Source organism: Lissotriton helveticus, chromosome 8 (assembly GCF_964261635.1).
Source record: "Lissotriton helveticus chromosome 8, aLisHel1.1, whole genome shotgun sequence".
Classification (NCBI taxonomy): domain Eukaryota; kingdom Metazoa; phylum Chordata; class Amphibia; order Caudata; family Salamandridae; genus Lissotriton; species Lissotriton helveticus.
Genome location: NC_136069.1, coordinates 1,438,238,003 through 1,438,259,561, shown reverse-complemented (window position 1 = coordinate 1,438,259,561; position 21,559 = coordinate 1,438,238,003). Strand labels below are relative to the sequence as shown.

The 21,559-nt window shown below is 46.5% G+C and overlaps 1 protein-coding gene across 4 annotated transcripts in view; it reads left to right on the top strand.

Annotated features, from left to right (window-relative positions):
* APP (amyloid beta precursor protein) overlaps positions 1-21,559 on the top strand; it is a 493,123-nt gene that overhangs the window by 352,241 nt on the left and 119,323 nt on the right. For all 4 annotated transcript variants that reach the window (XM_078658371.1, XM_078658373.1, XM_078658374.1 and 1 more), the window contains 2 exons: positions 10,376-10,509; positions 19,423-19,497. In XM_078658371.1, coding sequence (XP_078514497.1) covers positions 10,376-10,509; positions 19,423-19,497 — 209 coding nt within the window. The remainder of the gene's footprint in view (positions 1-10,375; positions 10,510-19,422; positions 19,498-21,559) is intronic.

Sequence of the window (21,559 nt, the reverse complement as noted above, 5' to 3'; positions counted from 1 at the left end):
CACCTCAACTATGTAAATATTGCCCTTTCAAAGGTCACAGCCAGTCTCAACTCATGTCCTCCACAAGTCCAGACGCACCTGCAGACAACTTGAGAAGAGATGGAGGAACAACAAAACCCTGGAAACCCATGCTACCTTCAAGGCCGCCGACCACGCACACCACCACCTCCTCAAAATCACAAAGAAAACGGCCCTCCAAACCGAATCAGCGCCAACACACAAAATGGCAAAGAACTCTTCACCATCATCAAGGAGTTTGCCAAGCCCAACAGCGAGACCACTGTCATCTCTCCCTCCCAAGACCTCTGAAGCAAACTTGGCACCTTCCTCCACTACAAGATCAGACAGATCTACAGATCTACAACCGCTTTAACACCCTAGACCCTGCCACTACGCAAAAACACCACACCCCAACATACTGTGCTCTGCTGGATCCCGTTTATAACCAAGGTCACACTCAAGACCATGAAGAGCATCCACGCAGATCCTTGCCCGTGCCACATCTTCCACAAAGCAGCAGCCACCATCTCCCTCCAAGCTTCACCAAACTATAAACTGCTCCATCGAAACTGACACCTTCTTTTGCATCTGACGCCACTGGTGGTTTGCAGTCTTCTCTCTCTCACATATCATTACTGTGATGTTAAAACTCTACCATGTACAAACATTAGGGATTTATGTACACTATGGTTTTTGGAGCAAAGGTAATAAAAAGATTTAAAAAGAAAAAGAAACTGGCACCTTCCCCGATGGCTTGAAACACGCAAAATCAACCCCCTGCTGATGAAGCTGTTCTCAGACCCGACAGACTTAAGGAACTTCAGACCAATCTCCCTCCTCCCCTTCCTAGCCAATGTCAACGAGAAAGCCATCAACACCCAACTCTTCGTTCGTAGAAGTGAACCACTTCCTGGACACCTCCCAATCCGGTTTTCAAAGCAACCACAGCACGCCTCACCTCCACCGACGATATCCGCTCCCTCCTTGACTGGGGTGAGACTGCAGCCTTCATCCTACTGGACCTCTCAGATGCCTTCAACACAGTCTCCCACCACACCCTAATCATGAGACTCCACAATGCCGGCATCCACAACAAGGCTCTAGACTGGATCCACTCCTTCCTTACTGGCTGGACTCGGCTAGCCATACTACCCCCGTTCCGCTCAGAACCTACAGAGATCAGCTGCGGAGTACCCCAGGGTTCCTCCCTGAGCCCCACCATGTTCATCGTCTAAATGGCCGCCCTCACTGCGTGGCATGCTGCGCCCGCTGTATTTGCAACACGCTGACTCCCTACACCTGTCTAATTGATTAGCACTGGACTCACGCCTAAAATTTCCATCAGCCAGTGCCTAATTTGAAAGAAAAAGAAAAGGCCAGGGCCATCATCAGGAGGCCACTGAAACCCACACCACCCATTGCCCCTGCTAGTGCTAACAATGACGGTGCCAAACCAGGTACTAACCATGACTTCTACAAGGGTGCCATTTCAAACAATTCCTGCTCCCCAAACTATAAGATTAGCATGGGTGTCCAGTATTAGTAATTTTTAAAGTATATTGAAATAGTAAACAACTACTGTTGTGCTCACTCTAAATGACATAAATAGCCCACCGTGTGGCAGACTGTCATAAGTGCAGGTGCTGAGCCCTGAACACCACCGACTCAAATTGAGCACTGCCACCAGCCATGTGTTTGTGGCCTAAGAGCATCCACTAAATATATTGAAAACCTATATATACAAGATTTGAGGAGTTGAATTGTTACTTATAACGTGCAGCAAATGCCCTAAAGCACCTGGTCTCTCTTAACAACATCAATGAACATAATAAACTAGGTGGACTTTGAGAGACTTCCTAAACATAGTGATCCTCTAATTTGCCCCGGCCGAGACAAAATGGATTCTGAGTAGAGGAAGTACCAGAAAAACAGGCATTAATAACTGAGCCATGGCATGGTAGATGCAGGCAAGGAAAATGTAGTCCTTAAATGCCGAACAAACGTCCGTTCCTCCCTCCCTCCCCATCTGTGTTTTGAATTGAGAAAAGAAACTCCCTCTTTGAGAATGCATTTTTTGCCAAGTAGTAGCTTTAAAAATGGTGCTTGCCAGCGAGCTTGCAGTGCTGAGAAGGGGCAGCTATGGCGGTACCCTTATTTCTCAGAAATCCCAGCCAGACAGATGAGGATCTCAAAATAGTGACCATATAAACGAACTCTGCCTGTGACTTTGTCTATATGGTAACAAAACTCTGTGGTGACTTACAGAATGCTTATAATGTACGGAAGGGGTTACTTTATCCCATATATTATAGTGTAAGAACAAAAACAGAACTAGTGAATGCAGGAATATGACAGAATTGATGGATCCCATCGTTCTCCCCAAACACCCACAACCCCTTTCTGTTTTTAATTCATCATTTTATTGCCAGGGAAAATGTAGAGAAAATGGCAGACTAGGTGGGCTTGGTGTCCCCAAACTGAGATTAATATATTTTAAGATATGAATCTGTATGAAAATCATCTTGCTAGAAGCACAAATACAGATTTCGAAATTTAAAACACAACTTTGAATAAGGGTCTAGGTAAAGGCTGTATATTTTTTTGGAACGCAGGGATGTTAATAGTGATTAGACTGGTGTTGCGTTGCCATTATTATAGCCTTGCAGTGCTGTAAAGTTCAAACCTATTATATTGTAGGTGTATTATATTGTGCTTCATACTTCTAATAAGACACCAAAGCACATTCACGGAGGGATAGCTCGCTACCCTGTGAAGTGCCATAGATGGAACACCGAGCATTTGTTGGTCGGGCTATATGGGGATATGTTTATGTGAAGCTTTAGTCCAGAGTTATGCTCTTAAGATTTGTAGCAGGAATTTAAAGAGAAAGTAAGTGAGGGATGGGTTGCATAAGCATTAGTTTCTAATTGACTGACAGAGTGTGTGTGTAGTCTGGCCTAGGTTTGAAGGGTAGATGTGGTTGCACAAGCCAGTGCCTGCCATCTATGGAGTGTTCTGTCTATATACACACCTTGAATCACATAGAATGCATGATTGCGAAAGTGCACAGAAATGAAGGGAGCTACCTTTGGGAGGAGCAAAGTCAGAGATTCAGGCAGGTACAAAGCCCAAGAGTGCATTAATGAACCATAAAACCGTCTCTGTGAAAGAAAAAACCCTTACGAACTTCACAGTACAACGGCGCCCTCAGCACACTTTCCTTAGGGTAGCAATTACCTGGATCAATCAATCAATCAGCCATTTGTAATCAATCAATCAATCAATCAAGACATTTATAGAGCGCGCTACTCACCCGTGGGGTCTCAAGGCGCTAGGAGGGGGGGGTGCCGTTACTGCTCGAACAGCCAGGTCTTGAGCTTCTTCCTGAAGGAGAGGTGGTCTTGGGTCAGGCGCAGGTCGGTCGGGAGGGAGTTCCAGGTCTTGGCGGCCAGGTAGGAGAAGGACCTTCCTCCTGTTGTCGCTCTTCGGATGCGGGGGACGGCGGCGAGGGCGTGGCTGGTTGATCTGAGGTGGCGCTTGGGAGCGTAGAAGTTGATTCGGTTGTTGAGGTAGCTCGGGCCTTGGTCGTGTAGGGCTTTGTGTGCGTGGGTGAGGAGACGGAAGGTGATTCTTTTGTTGACGGGGAGCCAGTGCAGGTCTCTCAGATGTCCGGAGATGTGGCTGTTTCGTGGGATGTCGAGGATGAGTCTGGCTGAGGCGTTCTGGATCCGCTGGAGTCTCTTCTGGAGCTTGGCGGTGGTTCCGGCGTAGAGGGCGTTGCCGTAGTCCAGACGGCTGGTGACGAGGGCCTGGGTGACAGTCTTCCTGGTCTCGGTGGGGGTCCACCAGAAGATCTTCCGTAGCATGCGTAGGATGTTGAAGCATTACGAGGAGACGGCGTTGACTTGTCTGGTCATGGAGAGGGAGGAGTCCAGGATGAAGCCCAGGTTGCGTGCGTGGTCCGTTGGTTTGGGTGCGGTGCCCAGGGCGGGGGGCCACCAGGAGTCGTCCCAGGCGGAGGGCGAGGAGCCCAGGATGAGGACCTCCGTCTTGTCTGAGTTCAGTTTCAGGCGGCTGGTCGTCATCCACTCGGCTACATCTCTCATCCCTTCGTGCAGGTTGGCTCTGGCGGCGGCGGGGTCGTTGGTCAGGGAGAGTGTCAGCTGGGTGTCGTCGGCGTAGAAGATTATGTTGAGGTTGTGTTGGCGTGCGATGGCCGTGAGGGGGCTCATGTAGACGTTGAAGAGGGTGGGACTCAACGAGGATCCTTGAGGGACGCCGCAGATGACTTCGGTGGCCTCTGACTTGTACGGTGGTAGGCGGACTCTCTGTGTTCTTCCGTCGAGGAAGGAGGTGATCCATTCCAGTGCCTTCTCCTGGATTCCGATGTTGCCGAGGCGCTGCACTAGGGTGCGGTGGCAGACAGTGTCGAATGCCGCGGAGAGGTCCAGGAGGATGAGGGCCGCTGTTTCTCCGTTGTCCATCAGGGTTCGGATGTCATCGGTGGCAGCGATGAGGGCGGTCTCGGTGCTGTGGTTGGCTCGGAAGCCAGACTGTGAGGGGTCGAGGGATCCATTCGTCTCGAGGAAGGCGGCCAGCTGTTTGTTGACGGTCTTTTCGATGACTTTGGCTGGGAACGGGAGGAGCTAGATGGGACGGTAATTCTTGAGTTCGGTGGGGTCCGCTGTAGGTTTCTTGAGTAGAGCGCTGAGTTCTGCGTGCTTCCAGCTCTCTGGGAAGGTGGCGGTGTCGAAGGAGGTGTTGATAATGTCCCGCAGGTGGGGTGCGATGACAGCGTCGGCCTTGTTGAAGACGTGGTGGGGGCAGGGGTCGGTCGGAGATCCGGAGTGGACGGAGTTCATTGTGCGGATGGTGTCTTCGGTGCTGATCGGAGTCCAGGCGCGGAGGGTGGTGGTGGGTGGCGTTGCTGCGGTTGTGGCGTGCATTGGTTGGATGCTGAAGCTGTTGTGTATGTCCGCGATCTTGTTGTGGAAGTAGGACGCGAGGGAGTTGCAGAGGTCTTGCGACGGGATGATGTCGTTGTTTCCGGCGTTGGGGTTGGAGAGCTCTTTCACGATGTTGAAGAGTTCCTTGCAGTTGTGTGCGTTGTTGTCCAGCCGGTCCTTGTATGTATTTTTCTTGGTGGCGCGGATCAGTTGGTGGTGTTTCCGGGTGGCGAGCTTGAGGGTGGTCATGTTGTCCATTGTTGGTTCCCTTCTCCATGCTTTCTCGAGGGCTCAGCAGTTCTTCTTGGAGCTCTTGAGTTCGTCGGTGAACCATGGGGTTTTTCTGCTGCCGGGTCTGCTGGGCGGGGTCCTCAGAGGGGCGAGTTCGTCCGCGCAGTTGTTGATCCACTTTGTGAGGTTGTCGGCGGCCTGGCTGGGGTTCGCTGAGCCGGCAGGAGGGTGCTGGCTCAGGGAGGCGGTGAGCTGGTCGGCTGTGATCTTGTTCCAGCTTCTTCGGGCAACCTGTTGCTGGTGGTGGTGGATCGTCGTTCTTTTGAAGGTGAAGTGGACGCAGCTGTGGTCCGTCCAGTGGAGTCCTGTTGCGTGGCTGAAGGCGATGTCTTTGCTGGTTGAGAAGACGGCGTCGAGTGTGTGTCCGGCGAGGTGGGTGGGGGTGGACACCAGTTGATTGAGTCCGAGGTTGGCGAGGTTGTCGAGCAGGGTGATGGTGTTGCGGTCGCTGTTGTTCTCCAGGTGGAAGTTGAGGTCCCCCAGGAGGATGTAGTCGGCGGAGGGGAGGGCATGCGGGCTGATGAAGTCGGCGATGTCCTCGCTGAATCGTGTGCGTGGTCCCGGGGGTCGGTAGATCAGGGTGCCTCTGAGGGTGGTCTTCGGGTCGGTGTGGATCTGGAAGTGCAGGTGTTCGGCAGTGGTTAGGGTGTCGTCGGTGTTGGTCGTGATGCGGATGGTGTCTCTGTGGATGATGGCGATGCCTCCTCCCATCTGGTTGGCGGTGCGGTCCCTCCGTTTGATCTTGTAGCCCTCTGGGATGGCGATGGCGATGTCGGGCGCTGAGGAGGCGTTCATCCAGGTCTCCGTGAGGAAGGCGATGTCAGGGGCTGTGGTGTCGAGGAGGTTCCAGAGTTCGATGGCGTGTCTGTGGACGGAGCGGGTGTTGAGCAGGATGCACTTGAGGTGGTTGCTGCTGGTGTTCGACTTGGCGGGTGCTGGTGCAGGGTAGGTCCGGATGCAGGTGAACTTGCAGGCGTGGCAGCTGAATGGTCCGTGGGTGTGCTTCGGGGTGGCTCGGTGACATCCCGGGATGCCGCCGGTGTGGAGTGCGATGAGTTCGGCGGCGTTGTAGGTTCGTCGGGTCGGCTTCCGTCGGTGGGGGCCAGGGGTCCTGGCACTGGGCGCGGTCCAGACGCGGACGGGCGCAGACGGGCTTACCTTTGGCGCGCCTTCGGCGCACAATCGGCGCGCCCGCTGCTCGTCAACGCTGCGCGTTCGCACGGTCGCCATATATGGCGAAGTGCGCGGGGGCGGAGCAGCTGGGAGGCGGGAGCGGGGAGGGTACAGAAGGCAAAAAGGGGCGGGGTTAGCGGCGGTGGCGGGAAGCGGGGAGGGAGGACGAAGGGCAGCTAGGCAATGCAGAAAGGAAAATACAATAAACTAGAAAAAAACAGGCAATACAGAACGACAAAAAACAATACAAAACAGCAAAGACAACAGGGGCCGGACAGGCGAGCACGGACCACGCCGCTCGAAGGCAGGGGGCGTGGTCACGCAGCGAGGCAGTCAGGCAGGGTAGGCACACGCAGCAGCTGGTGGCCGTGCGGCGTGGGGGTGTCCTAGAACTAGGTCACACTCACCTGCGTCGCACGGTCGCCATATATGGCCAAGTGCGCGGGGGGGCGGAGCAGCTGGGAGGCGGGAGCGGGGAGGGTACAGAAGGCAAAAAGGGGCGGGGTTAGCGGCGGTGGCGGGAAGCGGGGAGGGAGGACGAAGGGCAGCTAGGCAATGCAGAAAGGAAAATACAATAAACTAGAAAAAAACAGGCAATACAGAACGACAAAAAACAATACAAAACAGCAAAGACAACAGGGGCCGGACAGGCGAGCACGGACCACGCCGCTCGAAGGCAGGGGGCGTGGTCACGCGGCGAGGCAGTCAGGCAGGGTAGGCACACGCAGCAGCTGGTGGCCGTGCGGCGCGGGGGTGTCCTAGAACTAGGTTATTTGTAAAGCGCACTACGCACCTGCGAGGGTCTCCAGACGCTGGTGGGGGTGCCGCTACTGATCGAACAGCCAGGTCTTGAGCATCCTCCTGAAGGTCAGCACGTCTTGGGTCTGTCGTAGGCTCAGTGGAAGGGTGTTCCATGTCTTGGCGGCGAGGTGGAAAAAGGATCTCCCGCCGGTGGTTGTTCTTTTTGCTGACGGGGAGCCAATGCAGGTCCCTCAGGTGGGGGGGGGGGTGATGTGGTCGTGGCGTGGTATGTTGAGGATCAGTCATGCCGAGGCGTTTTGGATGCGGTATAGTCGTTTGATGAGGTTGTTCGGGGCTCCCGCATAGAGGGCGTTTCCGTAGTCTAGTCTGCTGCTAACGAGGGCCTGGGTGACTGTCTTTCTTGTATCTGTCAGGATCCATCTGTAGATCTTGTGGAGCATGCGGAGGGTGTCGAAGCAGGAGGAGGAGACGGCGTTGACCTGCTTGATCATTGAGAGCATTGAGTCGAGGATGATTCCCAGGTTGCTTGCATGGTCGGTGGGTGTCTGGGCTGTTCCCAGTGCCGCCGGCCACCAGTAGTCGTCCCAGGCTGAAGGGTTGGAGCAGAGGATAAGGACCTCTGTCATGTCCGAGTTCTTCATCCAGTTGGCGACGGCCTTCATTCCTTCGTGGAGGTTGGCTTTGGCGGTGATGGGGTCCTTGGTGAGGGAGAGGATCAGTTGAGTGTTGTCGGCTTAGGGTATTATGTTGAGGTCGGGCGACGTGTGCGAGCAGCGCCATGTAAATGTTGAACAGTGTTGGGCTGAGGGAGGATCCCTGGGGTACGCCGCAGATGATCTGAGTCTTTGGACCAGAATGGGGGGAGGCGGACGTCTGGGTTCTGCCAGAGAGGAAAGAGGTGGCCCATTCCAGAGCCTTATCTCGTATCCCTGCGGCATGGAGGCGTGCGCGTAGTGTGCGGTGGCAGACGGTGTTGAAGGCAGCTAAGAGGTCTAGAAGGCTCTGGAGGCTTTGAAGGGTTGGAGCATTAATTGAATCCTTGAGAAATCCTGAATCACAGAAAGCATTGTTTTTGTTCAGTGTTTGTTTAAATTGTCCCTAATGTTATGAATGGGTTCAAAGCTTTAGGAAAATAAACCAAAGCAACATATCTGCTATTTCTGTGCTTTGGATCTCTCAGGGTTAGGAAAGTGCTATCTGTACAAATGGCAATGCAGTACAGTATCACTGCCTTCCTTTCTTCAATTCTGATGGAAACATGCACTATCTTTTGTTAAAGATATCCTTTGTCTTTTGTAGAAGTTGGAATATGGTGTAGTACCCCTGCTGTGAACTTGTAGATGTGGTGGGATCTGGTAACGGGCCGTTCATCCCTGTTGATCTATTCCTAGGGGGTTTCGGTAGCCCACCATGACCCGGTTAGAAGTTGTGCTATACTGGCGGGGTGCAAAGTCCGACCAGTGATTACCAGTAGAGTGACAACCCACCAGTACCATGCAAATACTAGTTAACCCACATAACATGCAAAATTACTGTAGCGACCCGAATTTACCAAATAGTATTCTGCATGCTATTGCTTTTCTGTGGAGTTTAATGCACACATTTACCACCTGCTCTGTGCAGAGTGGAGAATGTTGGCTGGTGGGGGAGGTGAGGAGCATTACATTATTACTTTACAGGGTCGGTCAGGGGTTATGAAAGAGGTTCAAACTAATAAGCAACCTTTTCCCACAGTGATTTTACCTGCTGGATGTTCTGGCTTTTAGAATTGGGTTTGTTGTTCCTGCATGCAGTAAATCTGGGTGAAGAAATACGGACCTTTTATTGTGCGGAACAGAATTCCATACAGAAATTACTCTTTGCACAGTTCCCAATAGGAGCATATATCTTATACGGTAACATTTGAGCTGATTAGGCAGAGCGCACCACACCACGAACATTAGAAGAAATGAAAAAACAGATGGCCTAAGTGGTTGAAGTAGACTGTATCTATTGGGAACAACGTTACCTAATAAAGTAGATGAGTTGAGAACACACAGCCCTAATGTTGCTGCTCTTTTGTGGTTGAGCTGTTATATGGCCGTCTCTTCAGTGCTCGTTGGGCTCTGACATATTCACAGATTTCATATTTGAAGATATCCAAGTGGGCGTTGGTTATACGAAGGATACTCGAACGTTTGTTTATTTTAAACAGTTTTCTGTAGCTCTTTGGTGCATTTGGCATGAGAGAGGTTCCTATGGGCACCATATATATAATAAATATTATCCAAGTAGGGGTGCTTTAAAAGACATATGCAATAAACTGTCCAACGTTACAATTTGAATACTTTTTTTTAGCTATATCTTATTGAATTTTCCTTTAACAACGAACATGGAGTGCATATTGGCAATTTTGTAATGGATTCATTATCTGACAAAATAGTAAAGACATATACAATCCAGTGATCGACATTCCGTCTAGCGCGTCCACCCGTTGCCTGCTGCAAATCTGCCCGCTGATGAGTGTGCAGAGTTCAGCGCGCCTATTCAGCGATTGGCCCAGTGTCTATCCTCTGATTATTTTAAACTGTAAAAAATAAATAGGTGAAATACAATCCAAACAACTTGTTTCCATTGATGTCTAATTTAAATATCCTGCTGCACAAAAGGGATAGCTTTCCTTCATATAAACATTCATTTTTTAGCTGAATGAACTCATTTTAGGCAGAAAACTCATTTTGTAATCTATCCAACGTGCACTATACATTGTTTACGTTTTCATACACTTAAGAATGGTATCCGTCACATTCTTAAACAAAGAGGCAATGTGGACGTGTGAGGCTCGTCATCCTCTGAATGATGTGACCGCATGTGGGAACAGTCATTTCTTTGTGGTACCAAGAATTAAATGGCGCCCTTTGTTGTCTGGATTCAGACTAACTCGGTTGGTTTGTGGTATTCGTTGGCTAAATCGTGCCTGTGGGTGTTTATAACTATTGCACGATTTCTGGCTTATCTGGGAAAGTTTTTGTCTGGAGTGTATTTTAAAAAACAAATTAAAGCTCTTCTGCGAGTACAAACTCTGCAGCAGGCCCGGCACACCGGTGTATGGTCTGACATGATGTGTTGCACACCGGTGTTGTTCTGCGAATAAAAAGTCTTCAAAACAACTATGCAGATTTTTTTTCTTCTTCTAAACCATGAAACGTTTTTTGTTCTTTCAGTTCCTACCACAGCTGCCAGCACTCCCGATGCTGTTGACAAGTACCTGGAAACCCCTGGCGATGAAAACGAGCATGCACACTTTATGCGCGCCAAGGAGCGGCTGGAAGGGAAGCACCGCGAGAGGATGTCCCAGGTGAGCAAGAATACGCTTGACGAGCAGGCTTTTGTGCTTTTGATGTTTAGAAGCAGTAGAGTTTCCATCTTTCAAGATACTGTTCTGAATTTCATTTTAAAGGCCAGCTTTGTTCTGTGGTAATTAGCGAACACTTGTCTGGTATGCTGTTGTGTGAGGGTGCCTGGGGTTAGAAAATAAGCTACTTATAACAGTTGTAGGAGGACAGCAAATCAGCAAACTATATCTTAATTAGTATAGCACATTTCAGGTTTAGTCTCTATCCACTCCTCTACACAGTTGTGGTGGTGTCGGTGACACATTCAGAGGCCTTTGTCACTTCCCTGTAAAGAGGGTAGTGACTGGATTCAGGGCCCATTGCCACCGAGTGTCCTCCATTTCTGACAGCCAGTGCTTTTTGAGTGCTTACATTTTAAAACCATGCATTTCAAGAGGCCTGGATGTTCCAGCATATCTTGGTTTTACTTAATATTTCTTGTTTTTAAGGCCTAATGTTATCTTGGTTTCAAGATTTCCCTGTGTTCTATTCTGCGACAACAAAGGCCTCCTTTCACTCTGCCGTCATAGCTATGGATTTTGTTATGCACAACCTCAAAGACATTAGTAGGGCCTGCTGAAGTTAATGTGAACCAGGAGATTGAGGGGACTAGATTTCTTTAACCACTCTGTGTTTCCAAGCCATCCCACTGCTGGATTGTTTTTTCCCTCAAGTACACTTCCGATCTTTCAGGCATCTGTTGCAAAGATGGGCATTTCCTCCTACAATTGACTTGAGGTCTGACTGCAGAACCCCGTAGAGCAACAAAGAATATATGTACACCTTTAATGATAACCTGCCCAATGGCGTGGTTATACGTGTGTTTAAGAAATAGTCCAAATAGAATTAATGTTAGAGGTGTGGTTGAAGGACTTTGCTCAGAGTTCCTTCACCTCTGGAGTAATTCTGGCCTTCCTTCACCTCAATCTCATTAAGCAGTGTCTTCATGCTTCCCAATCTCACAAAAAGGCGTACTGTCCTCAGTTCCAAGATTTCTTGGTGAGGTTACTGCGTAGTACTGCTCCAAACAGTTATTGGCTACTTTGCTTTTGTCTGGATTAGATTGCTAAACCACTACAACAGTGTTTTTTATGCTACGTTACACATTGCATACACCCACGGCCTGGCATCATTGATCAATGTGTTCTCTTTTGTGCTTCTTCAAAATGGCTAGTGATCGGTTTCTCATATAGTTAATCCTTCAAAAACAAATGTGAAATATGTTCCCTTCTCTATATTCCACACATGCGTACGTTTATTGCATTATTCTGTATCCAGTGCATGTGATTTTAAATATAATTTGGAAAATCCAATGCACTTATAATTGAGCAACCTTCTGACAAATTGGTCATATGATTGACCACTTCAAGGAGCCAAAGTTTTTTTTTTTTACAATCAGCTCACCCGGCAGCTGAAGAGATGGCGAGGGGCGTACCTAATATTTTACCCCTTCACCATGGATATTGGCAATATAAAGCTTTACCATGACTGAATGTGTAGCTAAGTAGCTGTGTACTGCAGACCGGGTAAAGAGACTGAGACCAAACCATCTACTTAGTTCCTTTTTTTTCCCTCCCCCTTTGCTAGTTAAAGCACCACTTCATTTCCTTTCATTTAAATGGCAAACCCTCTCTACACAGGTGTGGAGTTCACTGTGTGCCAAAGGAGGGATTCTCATTTGTCGCCTCAAAAATCCATCTTGGACCTGAAAATGTCAATAATGTTGGCACTGTGGGTACTGGATGTTCTCTTATGGAGTGTCTAGGGTAGCCTTAACATTTTAACAATAAGATCGATACATAACTGTATAAACATTTTCAAGTAATATTTGCATCTTGAAATTGGGTCCAAACTGTACTGAAGAAGATATTGAATAACATCCCCCAGTAACGGGTGGATTAAGCATGATCAATCTTGTTCTCCTTGAGTCGTCTGGCACTTTCAGTATGCTTAAAACTATCAAGGGGGACCTAAAACAGTGGCTGGTGCCCAAGCTCATTCTCTATATAGCTAACATTTGTTTTTGATTCCAAATTTAATCAGAAAAGACTAAACCTTTTGATTGCCATGCAATCTGTTAACTCCTTGTTGGTGGTTACCTTGCTATTGAGTCGGCTAGAGTATTCTGGCTGTGATGGTGTATTAGTAATTCTCAGAGCTTAAAGTAGGAATGTGCGTGCCGGCCTCTTGAGTGAGAATGGAACCCATATGTTCCACAGATGGACCATCAGGGAACCAAAGAGAGATTGTGACAAGCTTCTCGCATCACAGTGGGTACCCAAGCAGCACATTAGGTTTATGGGCTAAGAGCACCTGGGCAAGTCATAATGACCTTAAGGGAGCCAAGTAAGAAACCTGGGAGGCTGCAGAGAATGGTGTTGCCACCTCCAAGAGATGCCTGATTATGAGGGCATGCACAGCAATTCTCAAGTCTGTTTCTTTAGTAGAGGAACCATCATCAAGCGGTCTTGATTTTCTTGACCATGTGCTCATCGAAGGTGAATTTGGTGCCAATGGTGAATCTAAGGGAATTGGATTGGGACAGAATTTGGCCTTTAAATCCTTCCAAGTTCATGTCTTGTAGTTTGGTTTGGACTAGTTATTGCTTTTTTTTGGAAAATAGGAGGCATTCAGTTTTGGTGCGAGTACATTTAAGGTAGATGTGCTGTGGAGGCACTGGATGTGGATGCTGGAGGGGATTCCCTGTAGAAGTTAAACATTATGGGTGACAAAGGGAATCCTTGGGGGAAGCTGCAAGTGACCAGGTGCTTCTTTTATCTGTACTAGGCTATGTGAAAAAGTGGGTGTCAGTTGGAGAGGTGGGAGGAAAAAACACAGAAGGACGTTGACTATGTACCTTATTAACAGTTTCAGTTTGTGGATAAGTGTAGGGTGGCTAATAGATCCAGCATTATGAAGAGGCAGCGCAGTCACCTTTATGTGGGCTCCGGAGGTTGTCATCCATGATTTGTAATGTAGCTGTTTCTGCACTGCAACGTGATCTGAAGTTCAGTTGGTAGTCATGCAGAATATGTTTGGCATTGATATAATCTTCCATTTCAACGTGGTCTGCTAATTTCATGATGGGCCAGTGGTTGTCGAGGTACTCGGAGCCTAGCCTGATTTTTTTTCAGGAGAGGGAGGATCAGTCCAGTCTTGAGGTCTTTTGGAAAATGCCTTGAGTGAGGATGGTGTTAACAATGTGGAGAAGGGGATGAAATGTATTGTTCGATTATGGATGATTGTGAGCCATCATCTTCATAGGGTGTTTTGAGAAAGATGAGGCTGTTGGAGAGGTCTGCTAGAGACGGGCTTGAAAGTTGGCCATTATGGGTGCATTCCAGAGGGGTGGGGGTGTTACAAAATAAACAGGCTTGTTGGTGTTATGCTGTTGGGATATTCAGTATTTTTTTGACTGAAGAGGTTGATGACGTTACACTTGGAGTGTGTAATTGGGGGGTGCTATGGTAGAGGATTAATGCGATGCTTGATAGTCTTGAGCTTTTTTCTTCTGTTGACTGCTCTAAAGCTTCAGTGTAGGAGTTGGTGTAGTATTTTTCTTTGCTTGATGTGGTCATTTGATTGTGTTGTGTGTCACTGAACTGAGTAATGCTGGGGCGGTTGGTCCAATCGAGGTGTCTGAGTGGTTTGCACTGAATGTTTGGTTATGCCAAGAAGTTAGTGTGAAGGATGTGGCCTTAAGAATGTGTTGAGCAAGTGACATGGAGTGTGTGAATAAGACTAAGGAGGGCATTTCTGGTTTCCTTAGTACTTGAGCTCTCTGGAAAGTTGAACTTGTTGAGGGCAGTGTGAATGTATCAGATGGATAAAGAGGTCAACAACTCCTCTATGAAGCCCTTGTTTTGACCTAGGGGCATGCAGATGAGGTTGGAAGATGGCACACTGTATTGCAGATAATGGGAAGTGGCATGCTAAGAGCTACATGGATTTGAGTATTGCTCCTTGCTTGAATAGTTTGGAGGACCAGGTGGATTTTGGATGATATTAAGGCCTTCTAATGAGTGCAGACAGCAACTCTAGCAACAGCTCGATGAAGTCACCTGTGGACATAAGGGCATCTAGGATACATGTGAGAATAAGTTGTTTTAGCCACATTAGGGAAGCTTAGGGCATTGCGGACAGTTATATTGCAGTGGCGTTAACAGTGCAATCTCTCATTTTTGCCCAAAAGTGAAAATCGTGTTTATTTGTGAATCGGTTATAACACCTTCCTGGAAAGTACGTGCGCATTTTGAACAGTTAGCAAATATGTAAAAAAATGTTTCCTTAGCAAAAATGTTTGTAATGCTGTTGTATGACCTGTATATCACTTTCCTTCCTAGAGTGATCTCTTCCACACATTTCTCCTCGCTTTAGAGACACACATCTTTAGATTTTTCCCAGGCACACATATTGAAGTTGAAAGAATGCCACCGCCTTGAACCGAAGTGAGGCAAATCTAATCAATTCGACAAGTGCACTGTTATCTTTAATGGCTTAAACTAGAGAGCGTGAAGGAGCAAATAAAAAAAATAAGCCAATAGTAATTCCCATTCATAATGGGAAGCTTGACTCATGGGCCCCTTGGTGAATTCACATTCAGCATTGCTCAGGACCTGTAACCTGGATGTTTCTCAATAGCATTCACAGGCAAGTTCCATGTTCTCTCGATGATAAAAGGTCCCATGTTCAAGCTGACCTTTGTTTGACATTTCTTTACAGTCTCCCACCGCCTTCCTAAACTGTGACCTATCATGATCTCAGATGAGCGAATGTTGTGAAATAAAAGGATTGTATGTTTCACCATTCGAGAGAATGCCATCACAACTGATTGAATTTTTTCGTATCGAATTGAAGGGTTTGCGTTAATGTAAAGCCATCCATTTCTAAGATGGAAAGCTGTGTACAGCGTTCATAGCTAGGAACGCTCCTGTTAGGGGAGTTCAGTATATTCCTTGAGATTTTCAGAAGCGGCATTGTATTTTCAGATTGCAAAAAAAAAATAAATACCCTCCCCCGGGGGCGACCTACTCTGTCCCCCCGTATACCGTACCTTGTATATTTAAAAATCTTTCTCAATAAAAATTACTGGAAATAAAAAAAGAAAATAGGCTTTTGAAAAAAGAATAGATCAATATTGTTTTCATTAAAATCTTAGTTTTCCGTGTATGTGGGTCTATACACACACACACACACATTGATTCATTCTATGGGCGTAACAATGTTAATGTTCTACATTTATGTTCAATGTTCAGCAGCCTTTGCAAGTTTCAGAATGTTGAATTGATAGCATTTGTTAGTTTTAATGGGGGCTGAGCGTGCAGAAGGTAATGGATTTTATAGGCAGGCTAAGCCCTTTTTTCTGGATGGGGAATGGGTGCGTTACTCAAGAGCAATATGCATGTGCCTGTTAGTGAATGTCATGCAGGTGTTATGTATGTAAATCTGGTGTTCTGGATTTTACTGGCCCAGTTATAGCGCTAATCTAGCATGAGTACTGAGCCCTAGGTCTGTCCAGGGTACTAATGCCAAGGTCCAGAAATGTTTCAGTGACTCGGAGGGTAGCACCAAGCCTGCTCAGTGTAATGTCATGGTATTACCGTCCATGTTTTGGGATGTTGGCATAAACGAATGGTGGCTTGCTGATTTTTGTGAATAAAACCTTGACCAGATATTTTTTTATGTTTCGAAGGAGTGGACCTACTAGCACCACTAAATTATAAATTCATTTTGTGTGTGGTTTCCAATACCATGCACTGACAACCAGTGAGCCCGTTGTGTGCATGTGTACAGTATGTGTGTCATATACACAACAGTAAGACTGTGTGCTACGTGGTCATGTTTCCCGAAACCAATGGGATCCATTTTACATGGCCCCTGCTTAGCATAGCAGGAAATGAAGGATGGCCACAGCATCACCCGGCAGTGAAATTGTTTAACCTATTTTCTGTCCCAGTCCAACCCTGTTGGGCATTGCAATGATTTATTGGGTTTGCTGATTGGTTGCTGTATTTTGTCTCTACCTCCCATGTGACATCTCCTGAGAAGCCTTTGATTGCTTGCCTTTGCTAACCTGAATGTCGACTACAAAAGTGGTGTACTAGGATAGGTTTGCAGTAGTCCTATTCATAGCCATAGTAGGACACACCTCAAGACTCATGTGACGACCACTAGATTTGGGGCTCAGTAGCCCATGTCTCCTCTCTCGCCCACAAAATGAGGTCTTACAGATTTTACTCTAGCCTGTCTAAAATAGATAATTTGTTGGTTTGTGGATTGTTTTCTTGTCTTAGTTCAGCATCTGTCAGAATATTTTAAGAATGTCTGTTCATTGTCTGGTTGTCTTATGGATGTTCTGTGTGGTTGGCATATAGATGTTCTATTCTGGAGGGGTGTACACGTTTGTATTTAAAAAGTGGCTTGCTTGTGTGCTAGATTGTGTGTTTGTATATGTATGTGTGGTTGGAATCAACCTTTTTGGTTGCTGTCTTGAATGTACATCCTTAAAGTAAAGTAAAGTCCACATTTGTAAAGCGCACAATCACCCGTAAGGGTCTCTAGGCGCTGGGGGGCCGTCGGGAAGATTAAGCGAGCTATTGCCCAGAGTCACATGGTGCTGGGCTAACCTGCCGCCGGAGCCGGGGATCGAACCGTGGTCCACAGATTCCAGCGTCAGTCGCCCTGGCCGCGGCGCCACACCTCTCCCACACTTAAGTAGACTTCCCTGTGTATTTACGAGGTAGCTGAAAGTGCAATGTATAGTTGAACATTCTGAAGCTGGCCGCATGTGTAGATTTTTAAGTTGTGCATATTTACAGTGCTCTGAATATGCACAGGATATTCTTTTGTAGTTTCATGGTCACATCTGTGCCTGTCTGTTCTCCACAAATACCCACCGATAGTGCACCAAGAAACAGTGTGGCTCATAGTGATATACAGTTTACAAATTGGGGAGAGGATGTAGCCTTATGGCTAGAGCAGTCGACCTCGAAGCTGAGGATCCGAGTTAGAGTCTCTGTAACGACGCTCAACATCCTGAGATTCTGGAAAAATCACGTAATCGTCCCGTGCCCAACAAAAACCATTGGTTCCATCTGTAACACAACTGGTGCTCATGTAAAGCGCTCTGATAACTGATATCTTCCAGTCTAGTTTGCGCCACATAAAACTCTAAAGAGAAAAAAAGGGATATATTTATATATATATTCTATATATGTATATAAATATATATATATATGTGACTCCTTAATCTGCCACCTGCAACCATAATGATATGGTACTACAACCTTTGCATACATGTTTTATAATATTTTTTACATACCGCCATGATAGCTGCTTTACAGCTGGTATTCCTGTTGGCAGTCTTGAATGAGTACAGAATGAAAGAGCATGAAGTCTTAACAGCCCTTTCAGCCACTCTGAGCATATCTGCTCTTCAGATTTACCCTGGGTCGCAACTTCTCTGCAGTTCACAGCGCAGCCAGCAGTGGAGGCACAGTAAGCTGCCCTAGTGTATTTTTACAACACCACAGACACATTGTGGAGTCCGGTTCCATTTGACCAGTATTGCTGACAAGCTAGCCCCCTATGATATGACAACCCTGGCATATTTTATGGGGATAATTGTTTCCATGAAATCTTGAAAACTACAGTGAAAACGTGCTTATGATCTAATTTTCTTTGAAAAAATGTGCTGACTAAATGCACAATTTGCTTACTTTTTTAGTTTTATTCGGGGTAAAGCCCTCTTACTTGGTGCCGACATCCTTATTGAGGACCAGGCTTGGTTATCAAACCAATAATTCTTTGAAAATGCTTCATGAATACCTCTTCAGTGGTTTCTGTAAATGTATTTTTCTATTTTTTTTTATAGGATATGCTAACAAAAATGTACCATGGAATTTACACATCACCATGTTCACCAGCCACCACTGCTTTGTATCTACAACCATGACATCAGAACATTCTCACGTGCACACCACACACAATAAATCGTATGTTACCAGGTCCGAATAAGCATCCCTTCAGGGTCTGGAAACTTGTGCTTGTGGATACTGCTTGCAGTTTTACCTCTCTAATGCAGTATACATCTGTAAGACATTTGGAAACTCATGCATTTACATCCACCAGCATATGACACACCGGATAAACACAAGCGCAAGCCACACGGTTTAACACAGGGTTTTATACTATCGGCATCCACTGTTGTACTCCTAGTGAGTCCACGTCTATTCTAAATTCACACATTTGAGCACAGATTAAACAAATGCTGCCCTATAATAGCATTATAAACAAGTGATATATATATATATATTATATATTTATTTTATATATTGTTAAAGGTAAAGGTAAAGGTCACAACACAATTAAATGACAGTAGCTGTCAAAGTTGACATTCAAACCGTAATATATTAATCCAACCCTAAGTCTTTCCAAGTTAATTATCAAAAACATGAATCTTAATCAATACTACATTTACAAGAGGACATATCCGCAAAACGCATGCAAGGACAAACGCCACATTCTAAAATTTACAACAAACAAAAACTAAAAATACATATTACCCAGCACAGTAATGACATAACAGAAAATTCAATTTAAATACATTTGTAATTAAAGGCGAGCTTCAGCTGCATTGGCACCTTAAACGTCTGGACCCTGAATTTACCTACAGCAGACCTTGTAATTAAGTGTGTTGCCTACACATTTTTAAAAACATCTTTTTTGTTGCTTACAGATGTTTATATATTTTACACTGTGTTGTAGTTTCGAGAAATGCTGGTGATACTCTTTGCATGTTCCATTGCAGTAATTGCAAATGTTGAAGTGAATGTAAAAATGATAATCTTATATTCCACTGATGTTTGTCTTTTCAGGTCATGAGGGAGTGGGAAGAAGCAGAGCGCCAAGCAAAGAACTTGCCTAAGGCTGATAAGAAAGCAGTTATCCAGGTAAAACATGGGCTCCTGATACAAAATGAACCAGCTTGAAAAAGTGATACCCAGGCCAGCCGGTTGCAAATAATATTCTCTGCATTTGCGGTTGGTGGTGGTCTTGGCAAACCATAAGTTGTGACTTTAGCTAGATCAGTAATTCTCATCTCCCATCAAAAACTGTTTTATGTGCGTTAAAAATGAATATTGTGAAGTCAGGGAGGGTTTTCTGACTGTCTGGCAGCCGTGTTACAACGCATGGAAAAACAGGAACATTACGTTCCCGCCATTTCTTTGCTCTCCATTTGCATCTGTTTGATTTTTCGCCCTCCGGCGAAGCGCATGACCATGAAATTGATAACATTCTTGATGTACTTGAGACTTGAAGTACCAGCTGTAAGTAAGCACGCTGCTCATGCAGTGTGGAAGGCAGGGTTAAGATGGGAAAGAATATTCAGTAAATTCAAATTTTATAATCCGTCGGGGACCTTTTAAGCAAAGATGGTGATTATGCCTGGTCCGCTTGTTACACCTAAATGAGATAATACCAAGAAATTTTCAGAAATAATATGTGAACAGTTAGTGTGTACCTGCCAACTTAAAGAACAACCTCACTGTGTGAGGAGGCGGCGTGGCCTCGTGGCAAGAAGTACCTTCAAGGCACTTTTAAACCCCACCCGCAAGTCCCTCCTAACCCCCCCCCCCCCCCACCCCACCCCAAAAAAAAAAGCTAGCTGAGTTTGGTGCCCATGTGCTGGGGTGTTGTCGCACCCGGTAATGGTCTTCGTCAGTTCATAGCCTCAGAAAAAGTGCTGGAAAACTACTATATACAGTGGTTTTCAGCTTGTTTTCCTTGTCACCATGTGATATCGGTTCCTCACCGGAAGACCGTGTGACGGGAGCAGAAGACGTGTGTCACACGCTGGCACTGTGTGAGTTGGCAGGTATGTTTTGAAGCTTTAACATTGCTAACATGGAGGCACGTGGATGCTCTGTACATTTAGCAACATGGTTCTTCCAAAGTCACAATTACACAGCTAAATTCACTATTCAAATGCAAATAAAATGTCTGAGCTGGTTGTTGAATAGCTTGCCTAAACATGACAAAATGGTGAAAGCGGTTTGAACGATATGTCCCCAGCCCCCCCTACCCCCCAGTTAACAGTTTTTGGATCAGTCCAGTGTCAGGGGTGCATGTGGTGCCAAAGAAAGGCATCAGGCAATGGGCATAGGGTGGCTTGTACTGAGTCTTTATTTGAATGCCCAACACAGCACTACATAGATTCATAACATTTCACGGAAATTGAAAGGAAACAAAAACTCCCGTCTAACTGAGCCTCTCTCACCACTTCTTTTCATTCTAGTATGGAATGACTATTGTGCTCGAATGCCAAGAAACCATGCATCACATACTGCAACAGTATGATCCTCGAACCAGATATGCAGGAAAGATGTTTATAACTGCACTACACAACACAAGGCCTCCCCTAATAGATATCTGAATGTCTCTGCCAGCCACCCTGGTTCCAACTAGCTTTTCATTGTCATGAACACTGTGACAAGGCCAGTTTAAATCTCTTCTAGTTTTATTGTGTGCTTCCCCACAGACTCTTTAATCTTTCTATTAGAAAGTGTGAAGTTTAGACACGCACAGAAGTGTTAGCATCATGTTGTGTCCTGCATTCGGTGCCTGAGGCTTGAGCCGGGCAGTTACATTTCGTTTTACTCTTTGTTTTAAAACTTTTGCTCTTTGATTTCACTACCCCTTGTGTCCTTTCCCCCCCTGCACCCAGCGCTCGGATTTAGCGCGACGCTGACTGTCTTGTCCGATTTTGGATCAAGACACTTTTAAAATTGCCAAAATAATTCTGATCTTTTCCTCACTTACCACACCCAGCGCTACCTCCCTCAGAGGGTCCGGCCGATCTTGGGGCTGTTCGACCTGGGGTTAGGGCAGAGCTAGTGTGGCAGCCATCTTGGGCAGGGCTTCCTCCCTTGGGGCGAGAGGAAAGTCTATAAAAATAGTAGAAGGACTCCTGGCGCGAGATCCCTGCATTCGGTGCCTGAGGCTTGAGCCGGG